The 24,788-nt window shown below is 41.0% G+C and overlaps 1 protein-coding gene across 2 annotated transcripts in view; it reads right to left on the bottom strand.

Moving 5' to 3' along the window:
- Positions 1 to 24,788, bottom strand: part of LOC147257391 (alpha-1,6-mannosylglycoprotein 6-beta-N-acetylglucosaminyltransferase B-like) — a 110,671-nt gene that overhangs the window by 59,187 nt on the left and 26,696 nt on the right. For both annotated transcript variants that reach the window (XM_086211298.1, XM_086211299.1), the window contains exons 3-7: positions 20,146 to 20,296; positions 9,206 to 9,315; positions 4,730 to 4,806; positions 4,075 to 4,254; positions 142 to 306 (exon numbers count right to left, since the gene is read on the bottom strand). In XM_086211298.1, the coding sequence (XP_086067424.1) occupies positions 142 to 306; positions 4,075 to 4,254; positions 4,730 to 4,806; positions 9,206 to 9,315; positions 20,146 to 20,296 (683 nt within the window). The remainder of the gene's footprint in view (positions 1 to 141; positions 307 to 4,074; positions 4,255 to 4,729; positions 4,807 to 9,205; positions 9,316 to 20,145; positions 20,297 to 24,788) is intronic.

Raw genomic sequence — 24,788 nt, 5'->3', positions numbered from 1 at the left:
CATCTTAAGATCTCAATAATTGCTGCATATCATTCTATTTTATTTTGTACTGTACAGTGTTACTGACAATCTGATCATATGGTTGAAAAAGAATGGAGGAGAAGAAGTTTTATTTTTTCTCTATCAATCCATCTCTCCCACCTTCTTTTGGTCCCTCCATCGCTGCTTCAGCTTTGAATCCAGGCGGTTTGCGGCTGTTGCCCATTGCTGCGCAAGACGACGGATTCTGCGCTTCATGAAGCTGAGAGATTCTTTTCCTGTCCCGACCTGGTCCAGCAGAACAGAGAGATCCGTGCGGAAGGCAGCCTGGGAAGAGGATGGATAATGGAGAGATGGGAAGAAGGGAAAAGAAAGTGTGACAGGGTGTAAATTAGGTATAGACAGCTATGGATGGCAGCGTTGGTCTTTGTTTGGTTTACCACTCTGCTCAATAGACTGAAACATCCTGCAGGTACTCTACATGCAGGGATGCACCTGCAACTGAATATGAGCTGGGACGAGCATGGATACCCACAGATGTCTCTGCTATCCAGATAATTTAAAAGATGCACAGCAAATTCAAGCCACTAACATTACTGGAGAGCGAGCACACATTCATGTTCTTCTCACGAATCTATGCGCTGGTATATCATCCAAGCCCCGCCCACTGCAGTCTCTACTGAATGACAGATCAGTGGAGGCGGGATGTGCTGTCACTTAAAGTTCTTTCAAAACAACACAATCTCTACATCAAACGACGCTTAAAACTTGTGGTTTTTGCTAGTAATGATCAGTATGGAAGTTTTCACTGACAATATTGCTGAACAATGTTCTTATTTGTAAAAGCAGTTTTTCTTTTGAATTAGTTTTAAACATGGCTCCGAAGTAGAGTGGCTGTCTCGCAACCAAAGGGTCGCTGGTTTGATCCTCACTTCCCCCATTGACCATGTCCTAGTATCCTTGAGCAAGATACTGAACCCCTAATCGCTCCTGATGGCCCTGTGATGGACTGGCAACCCGTCCAGGATGAACCTCTCCTCTCGCCCAATGTCAACTGGGATAGGCTACAGCCCCCCAGGACCCTTAACGGATAAACAGTGTAGAAAATGGATGGAATTATTTTTACAGTCCATCTGATCCCATTAATTTAGCCACGCTGGTGTGACACATGGTGCAGTTACAAATAAAGATGAGATCGGGAGGGTTTCCAACATTCCCATAGTCAAAGGAGGGCGGAGGTGGAGTCCAGACAGACAAAAAAAGAACACTTTCTTGTTCAAGCCATGCACGCCGCCCGTCTACTACCCAGAAACAGATAATGAGGTCTATCTCTATCTCAATGGATTACCGTGGAATTTGAGGTGGATACTCCCAGTACCCAGCCGATCAATCCTTAAAACTCGAGATTTGACTTTTAACCAGTAGCACACGGTCGGCAAACTAAAAGCAGAGGTAGGTCATGTTCAGATTAAACAGATCAGATTGTATAACCTGCACATTTTAAAACTTTTATATGTGGTGGTATTACGGTTTCTTTTTTTTCTTCCGCAAATGCAAGTTTTGAATAAATCAATGAAAAACATGATGTGATATTTGTGTGTTGCCAAAGCCAATGTGTCTATGAGAAAAATCATCTGTCCTTGTTGAACATTCCCTCTTCAACTACCCAAAGAGAGCTATAGAAAAAAGTTTCAATCACATTCAGCCATTTTCTCTACTAATGCTACAAAAGAAAAGGAGCACATTGTCCTCTGAGAACAGTCTTAGCTCAGCGAGGTTTATGTGAGATGCTGGGAGACTAATTCATAGCTGGGTCAAGGAGGAAGGTTATCAGGCTTCATTTATGTTGAGATTCTGCTTTACCGGCTTCCTGACGCAAAATATGTAGTGCAAAGTGCAAAATGAATTAATAGAGGTGCACGTTTGAATCTCAAACATTTACAACGGCGATGCGTCCACAAAAGGACAGTAAAAGGCTGAATAAAAGTATGAAAACTTTAATTGCTAATCACTGCAAGGCCTTTGGAAATCCACATTAACTGTAAAATTAAGTCAGCGATTACAGAATATTGCTCTGGAATAAAACACGTATCCATGTCAAGCTGCATACGGAAGATTTATAAAACACCAGATTCTTTACAAACTCTATATGCTACAGCCTATTAATGTGCGTAGGAATTAAAGGATTGAACTGACCACCACTTCCGAGTCAGTGTTGAGGTAAAAATAGAAGGTAAAGGATGATGATGGATGGATCAGGCTTGTTTTAATTAGAGGAGATTGAATGGGGTCAGATGAAAGTGAACTATTATGAAGTAATGGGGGCAGACGGCTCGCACTCTCAACCTCTGCACAGCAAAAACACTGTTCTCTATAGTCTCCAACTTTTGATCGGTACTGTGGTCAGCTAGCTGAAAACTTTAAGTCCACTGATAATCACTATCTTCCTTTTTCCATTCCGTACCTTTGTTGTTATTCAAGTAGCAGGGATTCATTTTTGACAGTAACAGAAGGTGTAATTTTATAGGGGATGTTGTTAAACTGCAATTAAAACCATAACAATGTCAAATGCATCAGTTCTTGCAGCCACTTAAACTATATTACTTGTCTAAAATATTTTTCTCATCTCGTCTTCACTCTGACTTTATATTATTTATGATCTCTACACTGTACTGTATCTATTACAGCACTGAAGACTGGAGCTGTCATTTTTCTTAGTAGCATTAAACACTGAAGCAAGGTCATGGACCATGGAATTGACTTCCACTTTGGGCCCAACAACAAAGGAAAGCTCAACAATAAAGGGTTTAAAGGAAGAGCGAGCATAAATATTATGAAGAAATGTTTTATTCATGTCATAATATACAATCACTCTGTCATACAGGTTCAACAATTCATCTACAGTGGCCAAAAGGAGACAGTATATACATTAATTCTTGAATATCCGCCAGCTAAAGCAAATGCGAGGACAACAAGGACGACTCGGAATAATTCCATATCTTGTTTAGCCTTTATTTCTACCCTTTACAGTCTTAAACGTTTGAAAGATATTCAACAGGACTGGTTATAAGAGGAATGTCTCGCTGGCCTTTAAACTCTGGTTTGTGGGTCACATGGGGAAAAAATGTCAGATAATGGCGCAAAATGAAAATGCCACGATTCTTTTCAAAGACACAGAAGCAAAGGTCCTGCAACGGATTCTACTTAATATATACATGGACCTAAATTGAATTTATCTTTTAATTTAGCCTGATCACATGACTGAGTTTTGTGTATATAAGGTCGTTACTTCTGCATCAATACATTTTGGAAGAGGAATAATAAAGAACAATGCATTTTATTTATTCAAATTAAGTTAGCTACACTGTGTATATCTAATGCTAAATAATGTGGATTCAAATGAGAAACCTTACAAAGCATTTGTTGGAATAATTCTTATTTTGAAGGACAGTCGTTTCAGTTCCATTTACATAGTGTGTGTAAGCAGTAAACCGTGGTGAGTCCAAAAACCCGGAAATAAGTAATAAGTGGGGCATGACTGAATGTCTGGTTGCCTCGTCTCAAAGTTAATAGCTTTTATGAATCAGCTTTGTGGTTCACCCAAGCAACATAAAACAGGTCCAGAGATACAATACCTGTGAATTTCAAAGCTTTTCATATGTCTTAAAGACAGCAGCTGCAAACATACGGCTAAAGGAGACTCCAGAGGAGGCCGTCGGCATTAGACATTGAAAGCCGAAGAAGTGCGAAACTGACGTTCGTGAGTAGCTGTAAGTTAGCCTTCGAATTGCTTTCATGCTTAAAATCATCACAGTGGTGTTTAGTTGAAAAGTTTGTCTTGCTGAACAAAACGTGCAAGTCTCCATCTTTTGTTTACCACGACTCTTCTTTTTTTTTGATTGAGGGAGTCCACAGTGATGCTAACTTCTGTGTTAGCCAACAAAATTGCATCATTCCTGCGGCACTCTATCTTCAGCTTTTGCTCTCTGGGAAGATTCCTTTGTTTATTTTAGCAAACACAGAAACTGATCTCTGATGATCATTAACTTTGTGGTTTGCCTCAAGGTGCACGTCTACGTGAACTCCCTCACTCACCTGTCTCTTGGGGGGCTTTGCCTGTTGGACATGCTGAGTGGGGGGGCTGCTGTGGTTCCTCCAGACCAGTGGGGGGCAGAACCATTCCACCTCACTCAGGTAGATGAGGAAGGAGCAGTCCGAACCGTCGACACCGTAGAAGGCATAGCAAGGGTCTGAGGTCCAGCGTGCTCGCATCCACTGGAGGGTTTACAGGGAGTGGAAACATACATTATAAACAACACGAACAGCTAAAACAAAGTATAAAAATAGAATATATCTTTGTTGTAATTTTGGGGCTCTGTGGTTTATATGTACCACATTTCACCTCATTACACCCTGTCGGGGTTTAAAGGTTTCTTTTGTGAGAATAAAGTAGATTAATATCCTAACTTCTCAACATTTAGCTCCTATAATCCTTCCACCCAAACACTTTTGCAGACAGCCGATCTCTCAAAGTGCTGGCACCACATTTACATTTACCCCTTCGTGTTCGGTAAAGTGCGTGTGTGTGTGTGTGTGGGGGGGGGGGGGGGTGCACGGTGCTAACTTGAGAACACATTCACACCGGGTGATGTGAGGGGGATCATCCAACAACCCTCTGATGACACAACAGCCACTTTGACACCACACACTTAAAATAAAACCTTCACCAAATAGAAAATATGACACTCACATCTACTTTTCCAGGACATTCTGGAAAGCGAGGGTCTCTGGGTACTTCACACTGGCTGGATGTCCCATCTCTCACCGCTGGGAAGACACACAGAGTGAAATATAACCTTGAGTTACAAACAAAGGACAGATCTTTCAGGAAAAAGGAAAAAAAAAAAGCTTAACAACACACCAGGAGGCCATCTATTTTTACCCCCCCCCCCATCGTCCATTTTAATTCTAGTTAACTTTCTCATCCTTTTTGTCTTTCTTGAAAAAGTATTTGATGATTGTTTAACCCTAAAAATAACAGAATAGTGCAGAAAAAGACTATTATTGACATGTAAGTTAGTGGGGTTTTTCATTTATGATAAAAGTATATTTAAGCCCGGTGATATCTCTGAGAACATTATTAAGTCAAAGTTCTACGAAGCCTTGCTACATGGTTTGTGAATACACTTGGGTTACAATAAACTAAAGCGTAAAGCTTTTACCTATAATCATTGCTGCTACATCATTCTGTTGGCTTGCTGGCTTTTATGTGAATATTTACTCCTCAGTGACGATAACGATTCTAGCAGCAGTGTAATATTACTGTAGCTCATTGAACTCCTACCAGCTCATTTAGCAACATATGGCACATGTTAAAACCTCTCTCAAATTCTACCTTTATTCTTTTTAATCCATTGATTTTCACAAAATGATTGCAGCAAATGGATTTCTTTGACCTACAGGCTCACTGTTTAGAAGTAGCAGGCTGTAAAGTATCGCTCACTCAATCGCCTGTGGATGTTTTATTGCAATATAAACTTTTTACCTCAATATCATCGTTTCCAGTGTGTGCCATATGTGTTGTAAATCCCTGTGGTTTCCATTTGCAACATGGCACCATATCTTATCTACTGCAGTGCACACTAATCACTGGGCCTGACAAAGCAGCACAGCCTGACTCCACCTGCTGCCAACCATCCTTGGGTTATGCTAGCATCCACATTTGCTCACTTAGGCTGGACTCAATGCATTAATTGCTCCACTGACTTAGTTAACTGCCTCTCTGCTGCTGATGTTAGGAAAAGAAGAGAAGATGTGAGAGAGAGAGAGAGAGAGAGAGAGAGAGAGAGAGAGAGAGAAGGATCAATATTGTTGGAAAATGTAACCAATGCAGCTTCATTTCGCGCCCCTCTTAGAACCGCCCCCACCCCCTTCTCTCACAGGACCAACAAATTTGTCTTCCCTCTAGATTCCGTCTGTTTCCATTTGCCTAATGAAAAAAAGACATTTCTCCACATAAGTCTTCCCCGGGGCTTCTCTTCATCAACTCAAACACACACACACACACACACACACACACACACACACACACACACACACACACACACACACACACACACTGCTGAAAAATATGAGCAGTTGTAAATCAACGGCGGTGGCAACATAATGTGGTCACCTAACGGGATAAAAATGTAACTCCTGTCCCTGCAAGATAGAACATAGAAGCCCCATCAGAAATTGAAGGGCAGGAAATTCTACCCCTGTCCTCTTCTCTCTCTCTTCACCAGCCTCTCACACGACTGACCGCAAGATGAATAAACTGCTGCCGAGCTGTATGATAATGAAGTCTGCCGGCAGTGTTTCGATTCATCTGTGATTTGAGAAAGAGACCATGTTTTCATTTTTGGTGTGCATCCCTGCAGATAAATGTGTGTGTGTGTGTGTGTGTGTGTGTGTGTGTGTGTGTGTGTGTGGGGGGGGGGGGGGGTCATTTATTCTCGTGTAAAGAGTCGGCCAATTACCCACAAGTGAAAAAGGAGGAGAGGGAATAAGAGGGAGAGGGAAATCATCACGGTGGCTTCTCTGGCGTGCGGTTAAAACTGTGACGAGCTAAATACTCTCCAAGTTTTGAAAATTAAAATGTGCAAGGCAACAGAGAACAGGGTTGCATGAAAGTAATAAAACACGAGTCATGCAGTGATGACCAGTGATGCTGCGTTAGCATAACATGACTACTGATACCTAGATTAGTTTTGACTAAGACAAGCAAGCTCACATTTATCTTTCCTGTATGACTTTGAGGTTTTTTTTTGTTTTGTTATTTTTAAATAATGAATCCGACATCTTACTATAATTTCGTCAATACAGGTTTATAATTTGGATGCTGTGCCATGTTATTTTTCCCCTGCAGCCGTGACCTGTTTAAGCAAACTGTTCACAGCCAACCAGGTAACTTGAGGTAGGCAAATTGTGTCAACTAGATAAAATTAGCACAGATGAAACATCATAACAAATCAACAAACAAGCAACAAAAAAGAAATGATGAAATGCTGTTTTAGACTTCTTTCAAACTCAGAATGTAATGTAGTGTTTGTTTAAGCATTATTAGCATCAGCAATATCAAATTCATCTCTCCACTGTTTCCCCTTTATTTGCTGTCATCTTAAAGTGATCAGCAAACAACACTAGTACACATATAATACACAGTTATTGCTGTACATTATTAATCACCACATTCCAGTTTGCACATATCCAGGGTCTGCCTTGACTGGGTTTGCGGTCCTCTTAACATTACTGCAATCTCTCTAGTTCCAAGTTTAGCTTTTTTTTTGAGGAAGATGTCAAACAAAATCAATCATTTCTGTACTTGCAATGTGTCAAGAATGATTTGTGTAAGGGGGGAAATGAGTGAGGCATCTTCATTAGCATAAGCTTTGCATATTTTCAGTTCCGCTGCAGCTGCAAAAACTGAAGTTACGTTCCAACGCAGCCAGAAAGACTGCATGGGTGCATCTAAACTTCAAGACCAACATTAATCATTTAAGCTCTCCCAATCTCACGAGCAGAGGTGGAATAGTTCGAACCCAACACACTGACAAACAATATGTAATCATATCCATCCATCCATCCATTTTCTACTGCTTTCTCTTGATGTCTTTGGACTGTGGGAGGAAGCTGGAGTACCAGAGAGAACCCACACAGGAACAGGGAGAACATGGAGACTCACACAGAAAGATCCTGTGTTTGGGTTCGAAACCGTACCCTTCTTGCTGTGAGGTGACAGTGCTGACCACTGAACCACCACGCTGCCCCTGTAATCATGTCCTCAAACACAAAGATCTCCCCACCCCTTCAAGTGCAGAGCACACAATCATTAGTCTCAGGTTGAAAAAACACGTATCTGAATCATGTCTGTTTTGCTAAAATAGCTTTGTCCCATTGATAGATTGTTCACATACATGGCTACTCAATATTGGAAGGTTACTATTGTAGGCATATTGTTTAATTAATCACCTGAGATGCACTGGATGAAACCATTTGTTAAATCAATGAAATGTAATGAGACTGTGTGTGTGTGTGTGGGGGGGTTCTTTAAAGAGATACATATAAAGACAAACAGAAGGAAACAAAAAACGTGTAGAATCTATTTATCAATAAATATAGTGGAAAAAATATCATAACTGAATATTTTATTTAAGTTCGCATCAATAATTATCCATAATTGTCCGTGACTTACTTAAATAAAAGCTATGAAGAAAAGGCTTCAATTTATCAACTTTATCAGACAGATTTCTAAAAACTGCATTCCTGGTCTGCTGACACTGTCCTTTCAAGATCAAAAAATTTCAATTGTGGGCTTTCATTGGATCATTTACACTTTTCTGCATCATCACAAGCTGACGGCCCAACCAAACAGCAACCCTATTAAATGATGTTTATTTTGTGTCGCGTACCAGGCTGCCAATGAAGGGATGTGATAGGCTGCTGATGAGCCATGGGGAGGATTCTTTGAGCTTGTTAACTCAGAAGAACATTGCATATGTGGTTTGTGCTTTCATGGCGGTTAGCATTCAATTCATTAATATAAAATCAATATTCTATTGAGTCTTTTTCTTATTGCCGTAGCTGACGAGCACCACCATCAATCTTTCTAAAGATATTCCCTCATTTGGACGTCATAGACTCTGGCTTCGGTTCCCTGGCTTCAACATTTCTGCTGCCAATATCTCTGTCACCAGAACGCATTTACACAAGGATCAATTGCTAACAGGTACACATATTTTTCCAATGAATTTGTCATCATAGAAACAACTTATGCTTAGAAAGAGACTACAAAGGTGATAGTATAGATGATCCATATACATTTCAGATTCACGACACCACTCAGTGACACTTATTGCCCTACGGATGGAGAGCTGTCATTTTGTCAGTAGTCTTTTCCCCCCACATACTTATTTACATTTCCTCTTTATTTGAGATCTGCCTGTTTTTATTGTTGTATTTTGATTATACTGTACAGTTTTACATATTGCTGTACCTAAGAGGGACCTACACCGTGATATAAAATAAGCATCTTCCTGGGGAAAAAAGAAATGAGATGTTGTCAGAGTGACATCTTTTCTGAGTATTTATGATCACTATGTCTCATTTAGTGCATATACAATGCAGAGACAGATTTACACAAGAGGGTAACAATATGTCACCGCGATGATGGTTAATTCCGTACCTCTTCCTTGCATTACACTGTTTTGTAGTATCTGCTCCATCCTGACTGCCATGTTAGAGACATTCTGGGCAATAGCCTGGATCCTCTCCACCAGGCCAGCTGGTTGAAACCTGCAGACACACGAAACATAAACAGAGTAAACAACATCAGATAAAGATATGTGACACGACCAGGTGTTGGTTTAAAACTACAAATGGCACACAGTTCAAATCCACCCTCAATATATAATTAGATCATCAGTGCTGAAGTTCAGAAGAAGACTGAAGAACAATGACCACACAGGAAGGTTCCTCAGAGTCTGTGGCTCTCCGGTTGTGCAGCAGCTGCTCTCTGACTCAATATTCACAAATTGTCCTTCGAGGATAAATACGTTATTGGAAAAACTATTCTGCTTCAGCTGCTCCTCAGACGGAGGTTGGCGCTCTCAGAAAAAGACCGAGCATTTGTGTGGGAAGGACGACGCCGGAGAGCCGCTGTGACAGTTTATTACGACTAACGTCAAAAGGACTCTGATGAAGACGCGGTGTGTCAAAACACGAGTCACTGCGCCATGATAAACAGTCATAGTGATTCCTCTGCTCCAGTTTTGTCCTCAAATGTTACATTTTTACACAAACTAAAACCTTGCATCATGACAGAGTGGAAGTAAAGTGGTCAGATTTTAGTACTTTGCGGTTAAGGCTAACATGATTGGATATCAGCCAAGATTTCAGTTGTGATTAAATACTAGAGAATGCTAAACAGTGTTTCATGATGGTGGAACTTAGTGCTTCAAAGATTTGCTGCTCTAGTAGAGAAAGTCACATGACTTATCTGCCTGCCTTTATCAGACCATAGTGAGGAGCGAGATTGTTTGTCATTTTACACAAACTGATGAATCTAGGAATTTGTTGTCAGACATCAGATAACGCAACATTTCAATTTTCCATACTGAAATATTGTATTAAGTTTATATATTGGTACATGGTCTTCAGCCACATCAGCAGAATGGAATTTCCTGAAGCGATTTCAAAGAGGCTGCCCATCTTCAAGCTAAATCTAATATATACTTTTCACACTTTTTGTTTCTGATATTTTCTCAGAGGATGAGTAATTGGCAGAACAGAGTTTATGTTGAAGTAGGAAAAAAGAGAATTTGATTTCAGTTCGACTTACACATTGTCCTCTTTCACTTCTGTCTCACTGACATTTCTACGTCTGTCCCTTGCAACACCTTCCCTGCTTTTCCTCCCTCCCTCCCTTTTTTTTTTTTGCATCTCAACAGATGTAGAAGTGTTAGTGAGAGATGCAAATTGGTAGACACTTGGTTGGAGCGTGAAATAGAAAAGAACCTGCACTGCCACTTCCTCTGCTAAATGAGAGACTTCATAGACAAAGATATGAGGGAATTGTGTTGTTGTGTGTTTCCGTCTCAGGTTGCATCTGTTGATGAGTGAGCTGTAGCTCTGCATATTTTCAGAGCGTCTGATTGGATGGTTCTGCATCATGCAAAGCAAAGCTTGCATACCACACATAACACAGTGGGTCCACGATGTCTGTTGAAATGACACGATTTCAACGTACGCTTTTTTTGTGTCCTCTCGCTTTTGTATTAACAGCAAACGCTATTAAACCTGATTAAAGCCTCATATGGAGCATATTAACACATCATTGATGTGATAAGAATTATTCACTCAATGTGGGTCTGCAGGATGATATCAACGGCAGCTGCCTGTAATAAGACAAAAAGGCTAGACTAAAGAAATATGGCAGGAAGGTGCCTTTTTTATATACTTTACAACGTGTACACAGAGACAGCAATCAAAGTCACAGCCTGTCTCCATGCTCCATTAACAGCTTTGTAAGTGTCACTTGTAAGCATCTCTAAGTGTGTTTGTTTCCTCTTTAATATGCTTACTACAGCAGGGAAGCCACCATTCTCCCGGGCATGTGCATTTCACAGCCAACAGCTGTCTCCAAACTTAGAAGTGGATGGGCTTTTTTGTTTTGTTTTTTTAGCATGAAATTAAGATTTGCCAAATCAAAAAGAAAAATTCCATGGTTGGGTGTTGGTTGAAAGAAAAAACTTTTTTCAGTCCCTTGGTTTCAATTAAGCATACTGGACCTGAATATATCAGGCCCTGCGCTTAAATGAGAGACACTGAGTTAAGGGTGAACTCCTCCCTGTGCTTTACTGTTTTCGCTTCTCTCTCCATCAAAATAACCAGAAAGGGAACCCCCCCAAAGACCTCCTGGGGCTGCCAATTCAAGCAGCTGAAGCCTGGGCTTCCTCACCCTGAGCTCCACCTTGGATACTATCAAACACACTGTTCTCTCAGACCCATTGGAGAACAGTGTGTCGCCCTTAAGTGGTTCATTACAAGTCGCTACAGTAGTTTAAATTCATCCTCAGAACCTCAGCATAGAGCAGCTTTTAATTCTTCATACTGATGCTTTCATCATGTTTCACTCCTTTATCTTTTCATTGGTTTGAATGTTTGAAATGTAATTACCCACCATTGGGGACCACAGTGGAGTGTCGGCAGGTAGATGAACCCATAAACTAAAAACTTGAATTTAAATATGCTGATAAGTCTGATGTTCCATATCACCATCCATCCATTTTTTACCACTTATCCTATTAAGGGTCATGGGGGGTGGAGCCTATCCCAGCAGCCTTCAGGTGAGAGGCGGGGTTCACCCTGGACGGGTCACCAGTCCATCACAGGACCAACACATAGAGACAGACAACCATTCACACTCACAGTCACACCTACGGTCAATTTAGAGTATCAATCAGCCTCGTCCCCTCTTGATGTCTTTGGACTGTGGGAGGAAGCTGGAGTACCAGAGAGAACCCACACAGGAACAGGGAGAACATGGAGACTCCACACAGAAAGACCCTGTGATGGAGCCGGGACTCAAACCCCGAACCTTCTTGCTGTGAGGCGACAGTGCTGACCACTGCACCACCGTGCCGCGTTCCACATCCCCCTGATTTTGAAATACTTCCCCAAGATGTCCAAACTCTTTCACACGGCCAGTAAACTTGCTTTCTGATTGAGAGTTGTGGCCTTTTATAGGTGGTGACCCTCAACTACCACTGCATTACTTTTTGCCCCCCCGCACCTCTCTTTTGTTTTCTAAAATGAACCACTTCATTTCATATGTGATAACTACATGACACAACAGGGACCTCAGTTCTCATTTGAATTAGTGTGTATTTAGAGGAACAAATGAACAAATTCTGACAGTGTAAATTAACAGTCAGCATGGCAGCCCCCTGAAATAGTTATCTCAATAAAAGAGGATGAAGGAACTAATTATATTTCCGTTTTGAGAGACAAAACAGCCTACATGTTAGTGAGAGTTATTACCTTTTTTTCTCTGATAATGAGCCAACATTATATTAGGACATAAAATTGTATTAAATATTAATGTAAGTACATGGAGCAGGCTGTAAAGGATTATAGCTGCCATAGAACTGCACCTATGCAAATGCAATGTATTTAGCCTGCAGGACAAAACCTTTCCCTGGTAAGGGGGGTAAAAACTGTTAATGTAAACCTCCTTGGGGGGCGATTGTGTCGGTAGCAGGGCAAGTTAGCTCGCATAAAAGCTGACCTTCTCATCTCACCTTCAGAGGGACAGAGAAATGTAAAACAAGGCATGAAAAGAAAAGACTAAGGCAAATAAACTGTTAAAAGACTGAGGAGAGGCAAGCATTGCACTGTAAGCTCCAGAGGGCAACAGAAATGAGAGAGAAACACAAATACAGAGGGTGTTGGGCCATAAAAGCAGCCAAGGAATGACGGGAAGGAGATCAACTATCCACAGCAAACAGAGCAAGAGAGCCACAGGGCACTCAGTTAAGAAACAGAGAGACGAAACAAGGTCCTCTGTGTCTTCATGTGGAGGCCAACAACACAGCTTGACTGTCTTTCCAGATATATCTCAATTGGCAGACACTGATGCGACATCTTCAGTTTACAGATTATAATGCCCAAAAGATGCTTTGGCTTAGAAATTGGCCTTTATTTCCATTTAGCCAAAATCTTGATAATATGGGAAATTATACAGAATAAGTGTCTTATCTCAAAATACTAGCAGCCTTCCTTCCCCGAAGATCAAGGTAATGGGCAAGTATGAAAAAAACAGTTTAGTTGAGTGAAACATCTTGATATCAGAATGTCAAAAGTCAATATTTAATTGGAAACAATTGCATTATATATTGATGAATTGATTTTTTTTTGCCCAGCCCCAGTGGAACACCAGCTGGTTGAGAGCAGAGCGACATCATTGGTCCCAAAGCGTGACAGATTAACATTTAGTACAACACAGAGATATGGAGGTGAAATACGTTGGTGCTGGAAATTAACTTCAAACTGATCATGTTTCCATTTTACATTAAAAAAATCCAAAAGTCTATCATGGTAAGAACAAATTATGATAAACATAAAAGAATATACATGTTGGATAGGTCTGGTGCATGCTGCTCACCATGAACCTTTTGACATTTTAACAATGTAGAAAAACGCCTTTTACAAATGAGGAAAACAAAATGAAACAATGTGAGACAAAACTAGTAGATCAAGGAAGAAAAAGGGAAGTGGTCAGAAAAAAAATAATGCAGTGGGAGGGTATCTAAGTGTAGAAAATGAAAATGTCTTCTTATATTCTCCTTCTCTTATCTTAAGTGGCTGATCGTCTTGAGGGAGGAGGAGCGTTCTGGCAGCGTCCCACCAACAGACACAGTGGAGACTCTTGACAAGGTGTCAGCATGTGTATTTGGCTGATGTCCATTTATTCCAACCCATGTCCTGGTGTTAAAACATCGCACTCCACAGTGCTAATGCCACCGCCAATTTTCACACACACGCACGCACACACTGAGTCATTATTTGTCCCGAGAGAGGAAAACAAACATAGGTTAGGGGAACATTGCCATCTTTGCTCATAATGATTGAGTGAGTGCAAGCATGTAAAATGAAATCAAATGACTACCCATGCTTGCTTTGACATTGACTTGAGTGCTTCTGAGGGGGAGGCCTCCTGGCATAAAGGTTGTTATTGACAGAGCTCAGATGGGTGCTTAAGGGAGGAGAAATAGGTAAAGCTAGGCTAGCACAGTGATCGTGGGAGAGCATTAGCCCGAGGGGTGACTTACCAATCTCCCCTCTTGTCCACAGCAAAGTACAATGGAGTGAATTAACTATCATCATTTTTCCTCTGCTTTGACTCCCTCTCTCATTTTCTCAGGCTCTTTGTTTTCCCTCTGTCTTCCTCCCTCCCTTGTTATATCCCCCCATCTTCCTTTCTAATGAGTAGCTGCCCTGTGGGCGAATTGCAGGCTGGCCCTCAGACATCAAGTCCCATTCGCCGCTACACGGGAGTATGTCAGCACCAATGAAGCTCACGCAGAGATGAGACTCTCACCCAGTGTGTGCGCACGATTTTCTGTGAATGCATGTTTGACCTCGGCTGGATTTCTTCCATTTGTTCCTTTCCCTGCTAAAGCCGCATACAAAGGGTTTCAGTTATATTGAAAAATGAGCTTGGTGTTGAGGGGATGGGGCTCTGACAAATTTAGGGGTAGAAATAGCTATGGACCCCACTAAGAGATCCGTCTTTGTTTTTAATTCTATTGCCTTTTTCCTAATTTAAAAATATATTTTGTCTTTTATCAAAATAAACAGATATATCTATTTCAAAATGGGGAAAAAGAATCAACTTGGAGGCCAGCAAGAACAGAAGCACAAGTGTGCTTGTAGAAGCATCCTTGTAGGTACAACCAGCATAGGTCTGGGATCTGCTTCGTCCTTTTTGTATCCGGTGGAAGCATTAATATGATTTCTCACGTCTCTTGTCTTCCAAAAGCATTTTGGCTGAGAGCGGCCGTATTCCCCTCCAACTTTGCATTCTTTAAATCACAGAGAACCAGTCAGGTTGTATGTGTTTGCAGTTGCTCATCCGTCCTCAGTAAACTCCAGCTGCCTAACTTTGAAACTTCCATCATTTACCGTCAACTTGGCACAGCACTGAGCCAACAGCCAAGTCTTTTGTTGGTGGTGATTATAATGTTGAGATCTGGGTAATACATTTGTCTCATTACTGATATTTAAGAGGGAATTGCAGTGACTATGAGAGTCAATTCGCCCCAAACCCCTAGAAAAAGGAATCAATTATTTTGGCATTTTTATGAGATCAAAAATGGGTTAGCAAGAACCATTTCAGTGCACATTAAAATTATTTTCCTGCTGGAGAGTAATGCATATGAATCAGATTAAAGCTGCAATATACAGGCTCAATGGAATGCTAAGAGCAAGAATGTCAAGGAAAACAAAAAAACTGTTTATTAATGAGCATTTCTTGATCATTTCAAGTGTATTTAGCCATTATCCTGTCTACTCCCTGATTTAGAACTAAAATGTGTCTCAACTGTAGCCATTTTTAAATTGAAACTGAGCCTATTCATCTTTCACCTCGAACACACCTTGAATGACTTCTGTGTATGACGTGGTCTATATAAATAAACGTGCCTCTCCTCTGTCCTTGCGGTCAGCTTCCTTTTCTTCTCTGTTCCTTTGTCTCCCTCCTATATTCCTCTCTCCATACATGCGTCCAACATTAAATTATGTCTCCACATTTTTCCCGTCCATTTTAAACTCTTTCATCTCTCCACTCCTCCTCTATGTCTGTTACTCCTCACCAGCCAGTGTGCTCAAATCATGAAGTCAAATTGACTCATTTCCAGCCCAAACATGATCAAACCTCCCCAGAACATGCATTGCCGGAAAATTAATCAATCAATAAAATACACAAAATAACACACAAAAAAAAGTAAGTAAGGGAACAGCACAAAACTGTTCCTTCTGATTAAATGTGATCTTAATTAGCCAAAATAGGGAAAAAAAAAAAAAAAAAAAAACCTGAGCAATCTGGCAAAGCTGTGGCTGGTGGATTTGAAGAAAGTCTCAATCAATAAGATGTTCATTAAAACAAAATTAAAACTGGCACCAAATGAAATCCAGGCGGCCAATCAGATAGCAGGGGCATTCAGTGACATCCTGGACACCTCTCTATTTTTCACTCCCTCTATCTCCACCCCAGCTCCGGCCAATCGCTCAGATTTCTGTCTTTTTTTTTCTCCTTGTTTTGAGTGAGGAAAGTAAAGAGAGGCTCATATTAAGCGAACTCGCTTTGTTCGTTACACTGAATAAATGGTCAGATGCAGCTAGCTTACATAGAACACGCAAACAAAAGTATAGCATACAGTAGGATGAATAACAGTGAACTAGTAAAACAAAGTACAACATCCATAAATTGCAATGACCTCTCAACAAACAGAGCAAATATACTGAAGTAATTTGAGTTTCCTCCACTAGCACCAACGCACCATCACCGCGCAGGCGAGGGGGTGTAAATTTAGGTCATTTTAAGTTGTTTTTTCATACACAAGAAATACATGTCAGAGAATACACTATGACCCATTCTCAGAGCTTGGGGGAAGAGAAACACAGAAAATGAGAGAAAAAGTACAGAGAAAAAAACAGTAAAGACGAGTACAGGGATAAAGAAAGAAGAAGCATAGCGCAGCGAGGTAAGACATAGAGGCTAGAAGGAAGGAAGAGGGATCTAGTGATGGAATGAAAATAACTGGACTGAAGAGACTGCTACGTCATCCCTTGTGTGTGTGTGTGTGTGTGTGTGTGTGTGTGTGTGTATGTGTGTGTGTGTGTGTGTGTGTGTGTGTGTGTGTGTCCAATGTCCATTAATCCTGTAGGCTATGTGCTCAGTCAAGCTCCTGTGCCCTGGTCTCATGCCCAGACTGGTTTTAACAAGTGTGCCTTGAGTCAACTAACACACACACACACACACACGCACACACACACGCACACACACACACACAGACATGCACGCATGCACTTGCAGCTATTACACACAAACGCAGACTCGTTAAATACAGATTACTCTCCTTTTTCAGTGAGGAGTCATCAAAGGAGCATCATCAAGAACATATTGGTTGTGTGTGTGTGTGTGTCTGTGTGCGCGCGCTGGTGTGTTTCCCTTGACCAATATCATTTTCATTTCACTTCCTGAATCAAAATTGTCACTCATCGCCTACTTTGCTCCAACAATCTATTCAGTCATAACCAAACACTACTAAGAAATGAAAATGATGTGTTTTCTTTGCGTCTTGGTATGTGTTGTGGTTTCATATTACTCAGAGTACTGCACTGGATGTGAACTACTTTCCAAGGAGAAAAACAAAGTCAGGCGAACTTCATGGAGCAGAACGTAGTGTGTGCAAATCTCTCAGGTTGGGAAAGGCTTTCTGTAGGATGCTGAATGATGTCGGGTGTGAGTTTGATGTTTATTGCTCATGATGCATTCATCAAGTCTGCACTGATGAGACTAGAGGCCTTCGATTGCTTTTCACAACCATCTTCGAAGATCCTTGAACTCTTCATTTAGACATTTTAGTCGCTTTTTACATGTTCTTGAAGATAAAATAATGTCATACTTTTTCAGGTAGTGCAACAAAAATTTTAAATGTCCCTTTCACATAAGGAGGAAGCAATATAACTGAAAGGCTTCAATAAAAGCAATCTAAAATGATAAATTTACTCTCAAACTCACCACAGCAATGAAAAATGTCAGTAATGGTTGAATGCCGGTTGTGTTTGATGAGGTGACCAGCCAGGCTGAAAGTACTGCTTGCAGGGGATTAACTCTGGGTCTGTGAGTTAGTGGCTGAGAGCTTTCCCCCTGCGCTCCTCTGGCACCCTGACTAAACCCTCCTATCATACTATTTTGACCATGAACACAATGTTTACTCGGTGGTGGCTCTTGCTTATTTGGAGGATCCCCAACAGGACATAAATTGATCACCTACTGTACGATGGTCATTTCATCTTTGATGACTTCTTCATTTTCAGCATCAAAACTTTACCTCCAGTTTGGATGCTGTTGATTTCTACATCACTGCTCCTTACAAACGAGTGTGACCAAGTGATCGACACAGATCCACCCGCCCCTTGTCAAACAAAAATCACAACACTCAACCCACTAATTGCATGCATCTTTGCAAATGTAGATCAACAGTAGAGGTACTTTTAAATGCTGCTACATTCTTCTATTCCACGGTAAAATAATAAGCCTTATTGTAGATTGCTTTTTAATAATCTGTGCTTACTTGAAATACTTTGACTCTCGTTGCATTCAGTACAAAATATCATATTTAATAGATTTTGATGCTGATTACAAGTTCAAGAGGATGAATTTAACCACCAAACCATATAAACTAACAACAAAAATGTCAAATAACATCTTGAATAATCCAAAGAGTTCGCACCCCCGAAGAGGATGCTCATTTCCTTTCTAAATTAGATTGGAAACAGCTAGTCGAACGTTTCATATTGAAAGTTAGCCATATTTTAACCAGAAAAGACACGTGAAAATGATTCTTTCGGACCCTGATGATAATCTCTTCCAGGCAATAACTGGATGTTGATTTCTGTTTCAGTAACACATGCAGGCACCGGGGCCCCTAACAACAGACAGTTACATCCTTAGCAGGGAACTTGGCCTATGAGTAGAATAGCTTCCTCCACATTAAATAGCCCATTACTAGACATTGATTGCAGTTAACAGCAACGCCAGGCCGTATTAATTGTGCCATCCTTCCGCTCTAGTGCCTCTGAGCAGATCTAAACCTGAATGTTATCCAGGATCATTTAACAAGGGAGGAAGGGAGGGAAATTATGTCCGTGTGCATCACATCACTTCTGTTACACCGGCTTTAGTCTGTCTATGTGGAAATGGAAGGAGTCAGGATGATAGAAAACACAGATGGGATGTTTTGGTACACGCAGGTCAAGGAGAGGAGTAGTTTGATAGCATCAGTAGCACCAAGGTCACACAACACACAGACGTGTCTGCTTGCATCGATGATTTAGCAGAAAACAGCCAGGAATTTCCAAAAGTGATGGAAAGTAAAGACTAAAGAGGTTATGGAAAATAAGATCATCACAGTTATTTTGCTACATTTGTGGTTTGGAAACAGAGAGAAAGGTGAACAGTCATTTCTGAATGTGGATTTTGAGGAGATGTCAGGGAGGGTTTGCATTATGGGAAATGTATCCTAGCAGAGCGTACGTGAGGTGTGTTGATTGTAAAATATGACAGCAGCAGGTAGCAAGGGCCAGCAGTATCTGTCCTTCACACCGCATCTAAAGTCCAGAGTGTAGTTATATGCACGTTTGTAGTAAACACTGGTGTGACAGCCGTGCAAAACTGACAGCTTCAGGTTGGAGTTTCATGCCCAGAGAAGTGAAAGGAACGATCCATTTGAAAGAACAGCAGCGTGAAGAGAAATGCACATTTCTCTGAAGTGGCAAGACATCAAACTACAGTGTTGGCATTGAATGGAGAAAACACTTTAGGACTGTGTATCTCCCTCTAGTTCTTCATCTTCTTGAGATGAAAAAAGTTACAAAAAGCTTTGTGAAAAGGAGCTCTGCGAATCTTCGTCCTGAACAACTGTGTCTCAGTAATCTAGTAAAAAATACTGAAGAATTCAATGTGAGAAGTGAATACAGTTTGGGATCCATTCACAATCAAATAGAATCGATTTTAGATTTCACCGTTAGGTTGAATGTTTTCGTGCAGCTATTTAAGTTAAACCATTTAAATTCAAATTATAAGATTCACTTGTTTTTTTGTTTTGTTTTTTTGATTCAGTGTCTCCCAACACAAACGGTATATCTACCTATAAGTGTAACATAGGATCCAGTAGATTTACTGCTGCTAAAGACAAAACGTCCAGATATTGTCATGCTCTTCTTTGTCTCGTGTAATTTCCCACCTTTTTCGAGTTCAGTTCCATAAAGAGGGGTTGTCCCTGTAAGCATCAGTCAAAGCAAATGCCAAAAGAAGAGAAAAAAAAATAAAAGGCCTACTTGTTAATGGCAGAGCTGAGCTCATCCAGGCGTCTTGCATCAGCTATGGAGGTATTGTCAAGTTTGGAGAGGCTGTCCATCCTCTTCAGAATCACCTCCAGCATGTCACTGATCTTCCTCAGCACACCACGTGACTCCACACCACCCAGCACTGAGCGGAGAGACAGGGAGAGACAGGGCTTGAATGAAAAGAAGGGAAGCAAGTACATAACAAACAAGCAGCACATAAAGTCACCACCTGCAGCTGTTCTGGCTCTCCACAGCTGATTTTGGCTGTGTTCTTTACTGGGGCACCTGTCTTTATGCATTTCGGTGCAATGTAGATCCAAATCACGTTCCTCGCAGTGAGCCAAACACGGAAACAGTCCCCCTGAGGAAAAGCTGGAGACCGTCCTTCCCTCTGTGTTGTCTAGTAGTGTTGGGCTCTCCATAAGCATATAAAATCCACAGTTTTTCAACTCCAACGCTGTCGTATTCTGTCCACAAAACCAACAGATTTCCCCTTGTAGCCTTTGTCTAAATGACAAAGAGGGGCTTAACTTTATTCCGTTTAACATCTTTTTCCATTTATTATGTTTAACTTATATATAAATATAAAAAATTGTTTTTTTTAAAAATGTCTTTTTTACAGCAGAGAGACAATGCTCTGACACAAGTCTTGCCCCAAACGCGGTATCTGTTGTGAAGCTCGAAGTTTTTATGACACATGAGATATTCAGGTTATATTACAATTTTTATGTATTCTTTCTCAAAAGTGAAATTAAAGCAAAGTTAAAATTGCAGGTCATTACTCAATTCAATTATTCAATAAATGCATGGATTAATTGGCGGCAGCAATTTTAGTATGCAAGCTTTCATTACTGTCACACATGAGGAACAATCAGTTAGTCCCACTCACACACTGCTGGTGCTTCTTACACACAATACTGCAATTATTCTTTTAGAATGAGTCACAGTTTAATGAAGCTCCCTCATCGATTAAAATCATTTTCAGATGATTGCCATTGTGTAAAAAAAACATATTTTGGGCAGTCAATGTGCCACCTTCGCAAATTCATGCGATGAACTTTGTAAAAGTGCTTTTTAAATACGAAAATTAGTTTTTCAAATGAAATCATTATAAAGCCCAACAGTTTTGTTACGTTTTGAATTGGTGATTTAACCTTTTGATAACATATCCATTTTAATTATTGTACTGTTGTTGCTGGGTTTTTTTCAAACTGTTGCTGTTCTCCCGCTTGTGCTGTTTTTTTTGCCACCACACTGAACATCGAGTGTGTTCAGAGAACCCACCTTCAGCAAGTCCCCTCTCACTCTTGCACCACTTGAATGCTCCTCAGCTCCTCTCCTCTTGCCCTTCCTCTGAAGTCTAAAAGCCAACAGTTTTATCTCTGCCTTTAACCTGTAGCATAATGTACAACTTGATTTCTCATTTCCTCTGCCTGCAGCGGGGAACCTTGTTCAGTGGCTGTATTCTAATCACTTCGTCATAAACTGACTTTTGTTCAGGCCAGACGCCCAGACACTCTGGAGTCTGATATCTGAATATGAGCTTACCTTGAAATCCTTTGATACTCTTTGATATAAGGACGAGACTTCACCGAGATTGACTTATGGAGGGCCAGGAATTAATTATGTTGAGTGTGTGTGTGTGTGTGTGTGTGTGTGTGTGTGTGTGTGAAAGTTAATTCATTTCTTCACCTAGCATATAAAAGTGCTGACACACGAGGTAGAGACTGGGCGAGATGGACCATATGTCCACTGTTCCAGATGTCAAGTGTGTGCCACCTCCAGGGTCAGAGAGTCTATAAATGCAGTCATCGTGGCCCAGAACAAGCGAGGTGAAAGGGTCGGTCAGAGCGTTAATGTCACTGCAGAGCTCCGCTTCATTAAAAGAGTAACACTCCAAAATAATCTTATGATGCAACAACCTCAGATTAGAGCAGGAGGCAGAGAAGGTTGAGCTGTATTTGGTGAGTAGAAGCCTTTTCCTTTTTCAGATGAGTTTACAGTTCTCTTCCTCGCTCAGTTAACCAGCAAGGCCTCACTGAGACACAGCAGCTGAAGAGAGACATGCATGAAGCTTTGATAAGTGGAAATACCACCTACTATTATAATTCACATCACTAGAGGACTGACCCTGTACAAAGACCTCCAGGATATAAGATGGAAATGGAAAACTCAGAAATCATTTACAACATGTCAAATATTTTAAATATATATGTAGCTCAAGTATGAACACTAAAACGTCCTCATTAGAGTGATAAAAAGACACTTTTTTGCTACTGAGTACAGCAACCACTTGCATGCTCTATACACTCCCAGAGATCCCAACACCAAGCCGAGACACAACTGAGCACAACATCCGTGCAAAACCACAGTAAGATTTGTGCATTAAACCGATGAGACATACAAAACGGCATGTTGCTTCCAGCTGCATAGTCAGCGTACAGACTTAAGACTCACTTTTGGCAAGGGAGCAAATGATATTGCAACATTTTGAATTTGAAGCCAATGAAGGAGGTGAGACGAAAAATAGAAATGTGTTGCATCTTTCATTACCTTCACATTTGCAGTGTGTTTTAATGCAGCCGAGTTCCCAGGAAAGCTTCAGTTAATTACATTTTTTTTTGTTTGTTCAAGTTCACACATCTTGGGTATATAAGATGATATTACAGTCTCAAACAAATTAAAACCTTCATGGAACGTGGACTTCTGGATGGTGTTCTCTACCTCCATCACCATAACGCCATCTATCATTCATCACTTTTTGAACAAGAAAGTAAGGAGTAATTAAATGCTTCAACCTTTAAAGTATCGTCTCTCACATTAACAAATAAACATCATTGATGAACATCACCTTCTATGCTGATGTATTGTCAGTTAATAATGTGGCACTGAAGGAGGATGCATGATGAACAGGGCTGACGAGAATCTGTCCATTTACATGCAGTTCAGTGAATATGGGTCCAGCCGATGAGTTTGAAATACGGGACACAATGGCCAGAGTGTGTTCTTCATCAGAACACTTAGCAGTGCCCTTACTGACACTGCAAACACCTGGATTAGGCCGTCCGACCACTCAGTCAAAGCACATGTTTGTTGCCTGACAGGCAATTATAGCCACCGGGCACCAGTGCCTAACAGCTCTGGTGCAAGGTCGTTGTCTGTCTCAATCTCCTCCTGCAGCTGAAGGAATTCTGAGTTCAGTAAGTTATCTTCTCAGCGACAGATGCATTCGTCTGAAACTGACAGTGTCGTGTCCTTTGCTTGTGATGGATTGCTGTGTCAGATTGTTCCGCTGGGTCATACTGGTGACATCTTTGAAACTGGCTGATAATGAATGGCATCCATGTTGAGGGTTGAACAAACTGAAGGAATGGTAATTAAAATGGTCATCATACTAACATTATCTGAGGTTTTTTTTTCTTCCTGCAAACCCAGAAGTGGAGGGCTTTTCAGTGTCTCATGATCTCATGTATCAGATATCATGAGAAGTCAAGGGGCCGATTGCTCTCTGCTTCAATGCCCAGCAGTAAGAAATGAGAAACGCATCCTTTGTGTAATTCAAGCCACATCCTGTCTTTGTAACCTGAGCAAATCAAATGTTATTTGCCATAGCAATTCAAAGGACGAGCAGCAATAACTTGCTTAATTCATGCCATTAAAAAGAAAAAGACTGCTTTTTGTGTGAAGTGCAACCTCATTTGTGTCCCACCGGACTCTGATTTGTGCACATGAAGGACTGTGACCACAAACACTTGGTTTAGCGGAAAGGAGAGGGAGGAGTACAAGTGGCAGGGACATTAAGGGAAACCTGCTCTTAAGCAGCATAACAACACGCGCTGCTGTACAACTGCTGTAAGAGATACGGTGACCTGTTTCTGTCGGCCCTGCTCTTCCCTGTGATTGCCTATTTCAAATGTTGTCAATCATGCAGCGCTGGTGTTGTAAATAACCTGTGCCGATGTGGATTTGACACCCCGTCATGATAGTAGCAATGATGGGAGCTGGGCAGCATCTGTCTCTCTCCTCACCCGATGTTGGCTATGGTTATAAAAATGATGATGCTGATGATGAGGGAGGGAGGAGTTTGGTTATTATCACCTCTGGATTTTGCGTGTATAATCACTGTAATCATTTTGTTATTGTGGAATTCATGGAAATACACCAAAGCCCTCCTCAATGTTACATATGTTGTATACATTGATAAGTGGGCAGTTTGTGCACAAGAACTGTAAAAATATATTTGTCTTTGCTCAAAAGGTAGAAAATCTACAACAACCAGTAAACAGTGTTATCCGTGCCTCCTAAGGCACCCAACTGGTGGTGTTTGGTAACAAAACTCCTCCGTTATCGCGATCTAACCTGCTGGCTTTGGGGAATATACATGTGCAAGAGGCCATTTTAATTTTAGAGGTGAGGGAGATTCATCTAACTGTAGACGAAAATGTACACACAATATGTAGTTCAAACTAGCCTGAAAGTCTTCCAGATCAAGCTGTTGTACAGTAGACGAGTGGCGTTTTAGATGTCACCCCTCTCCAAACCATCTGATTCAATGGTCGTCATCAAGCTCTGCAGAAGGCTCATAATGAAACATTCACTGAAATCAGATGGGATTGAAGCAGTGACACTATATA

This window comes from Aulostomus chinensis, chromosome 8, assembly GCF_037954235.1.
Source record: "Aulostomus chinensis isolate RoL2024-O1b breed Wild chromosome 8, RoL_Achi_v1.0, whole genome shotgun sequence".
Classification (NCBI taxonomy): domain Eukaryota; kingdom Metazoa; phylum Chordata; class Actinopteri; order Syngnathiformes; family Aulostomidae; genus Aulostomus; species Aulostomus chinensis.
Note: the sequence above shows the minus strand (reverse complement) of the source record. Positions and strands in the feature narration are given on the sequence as shown.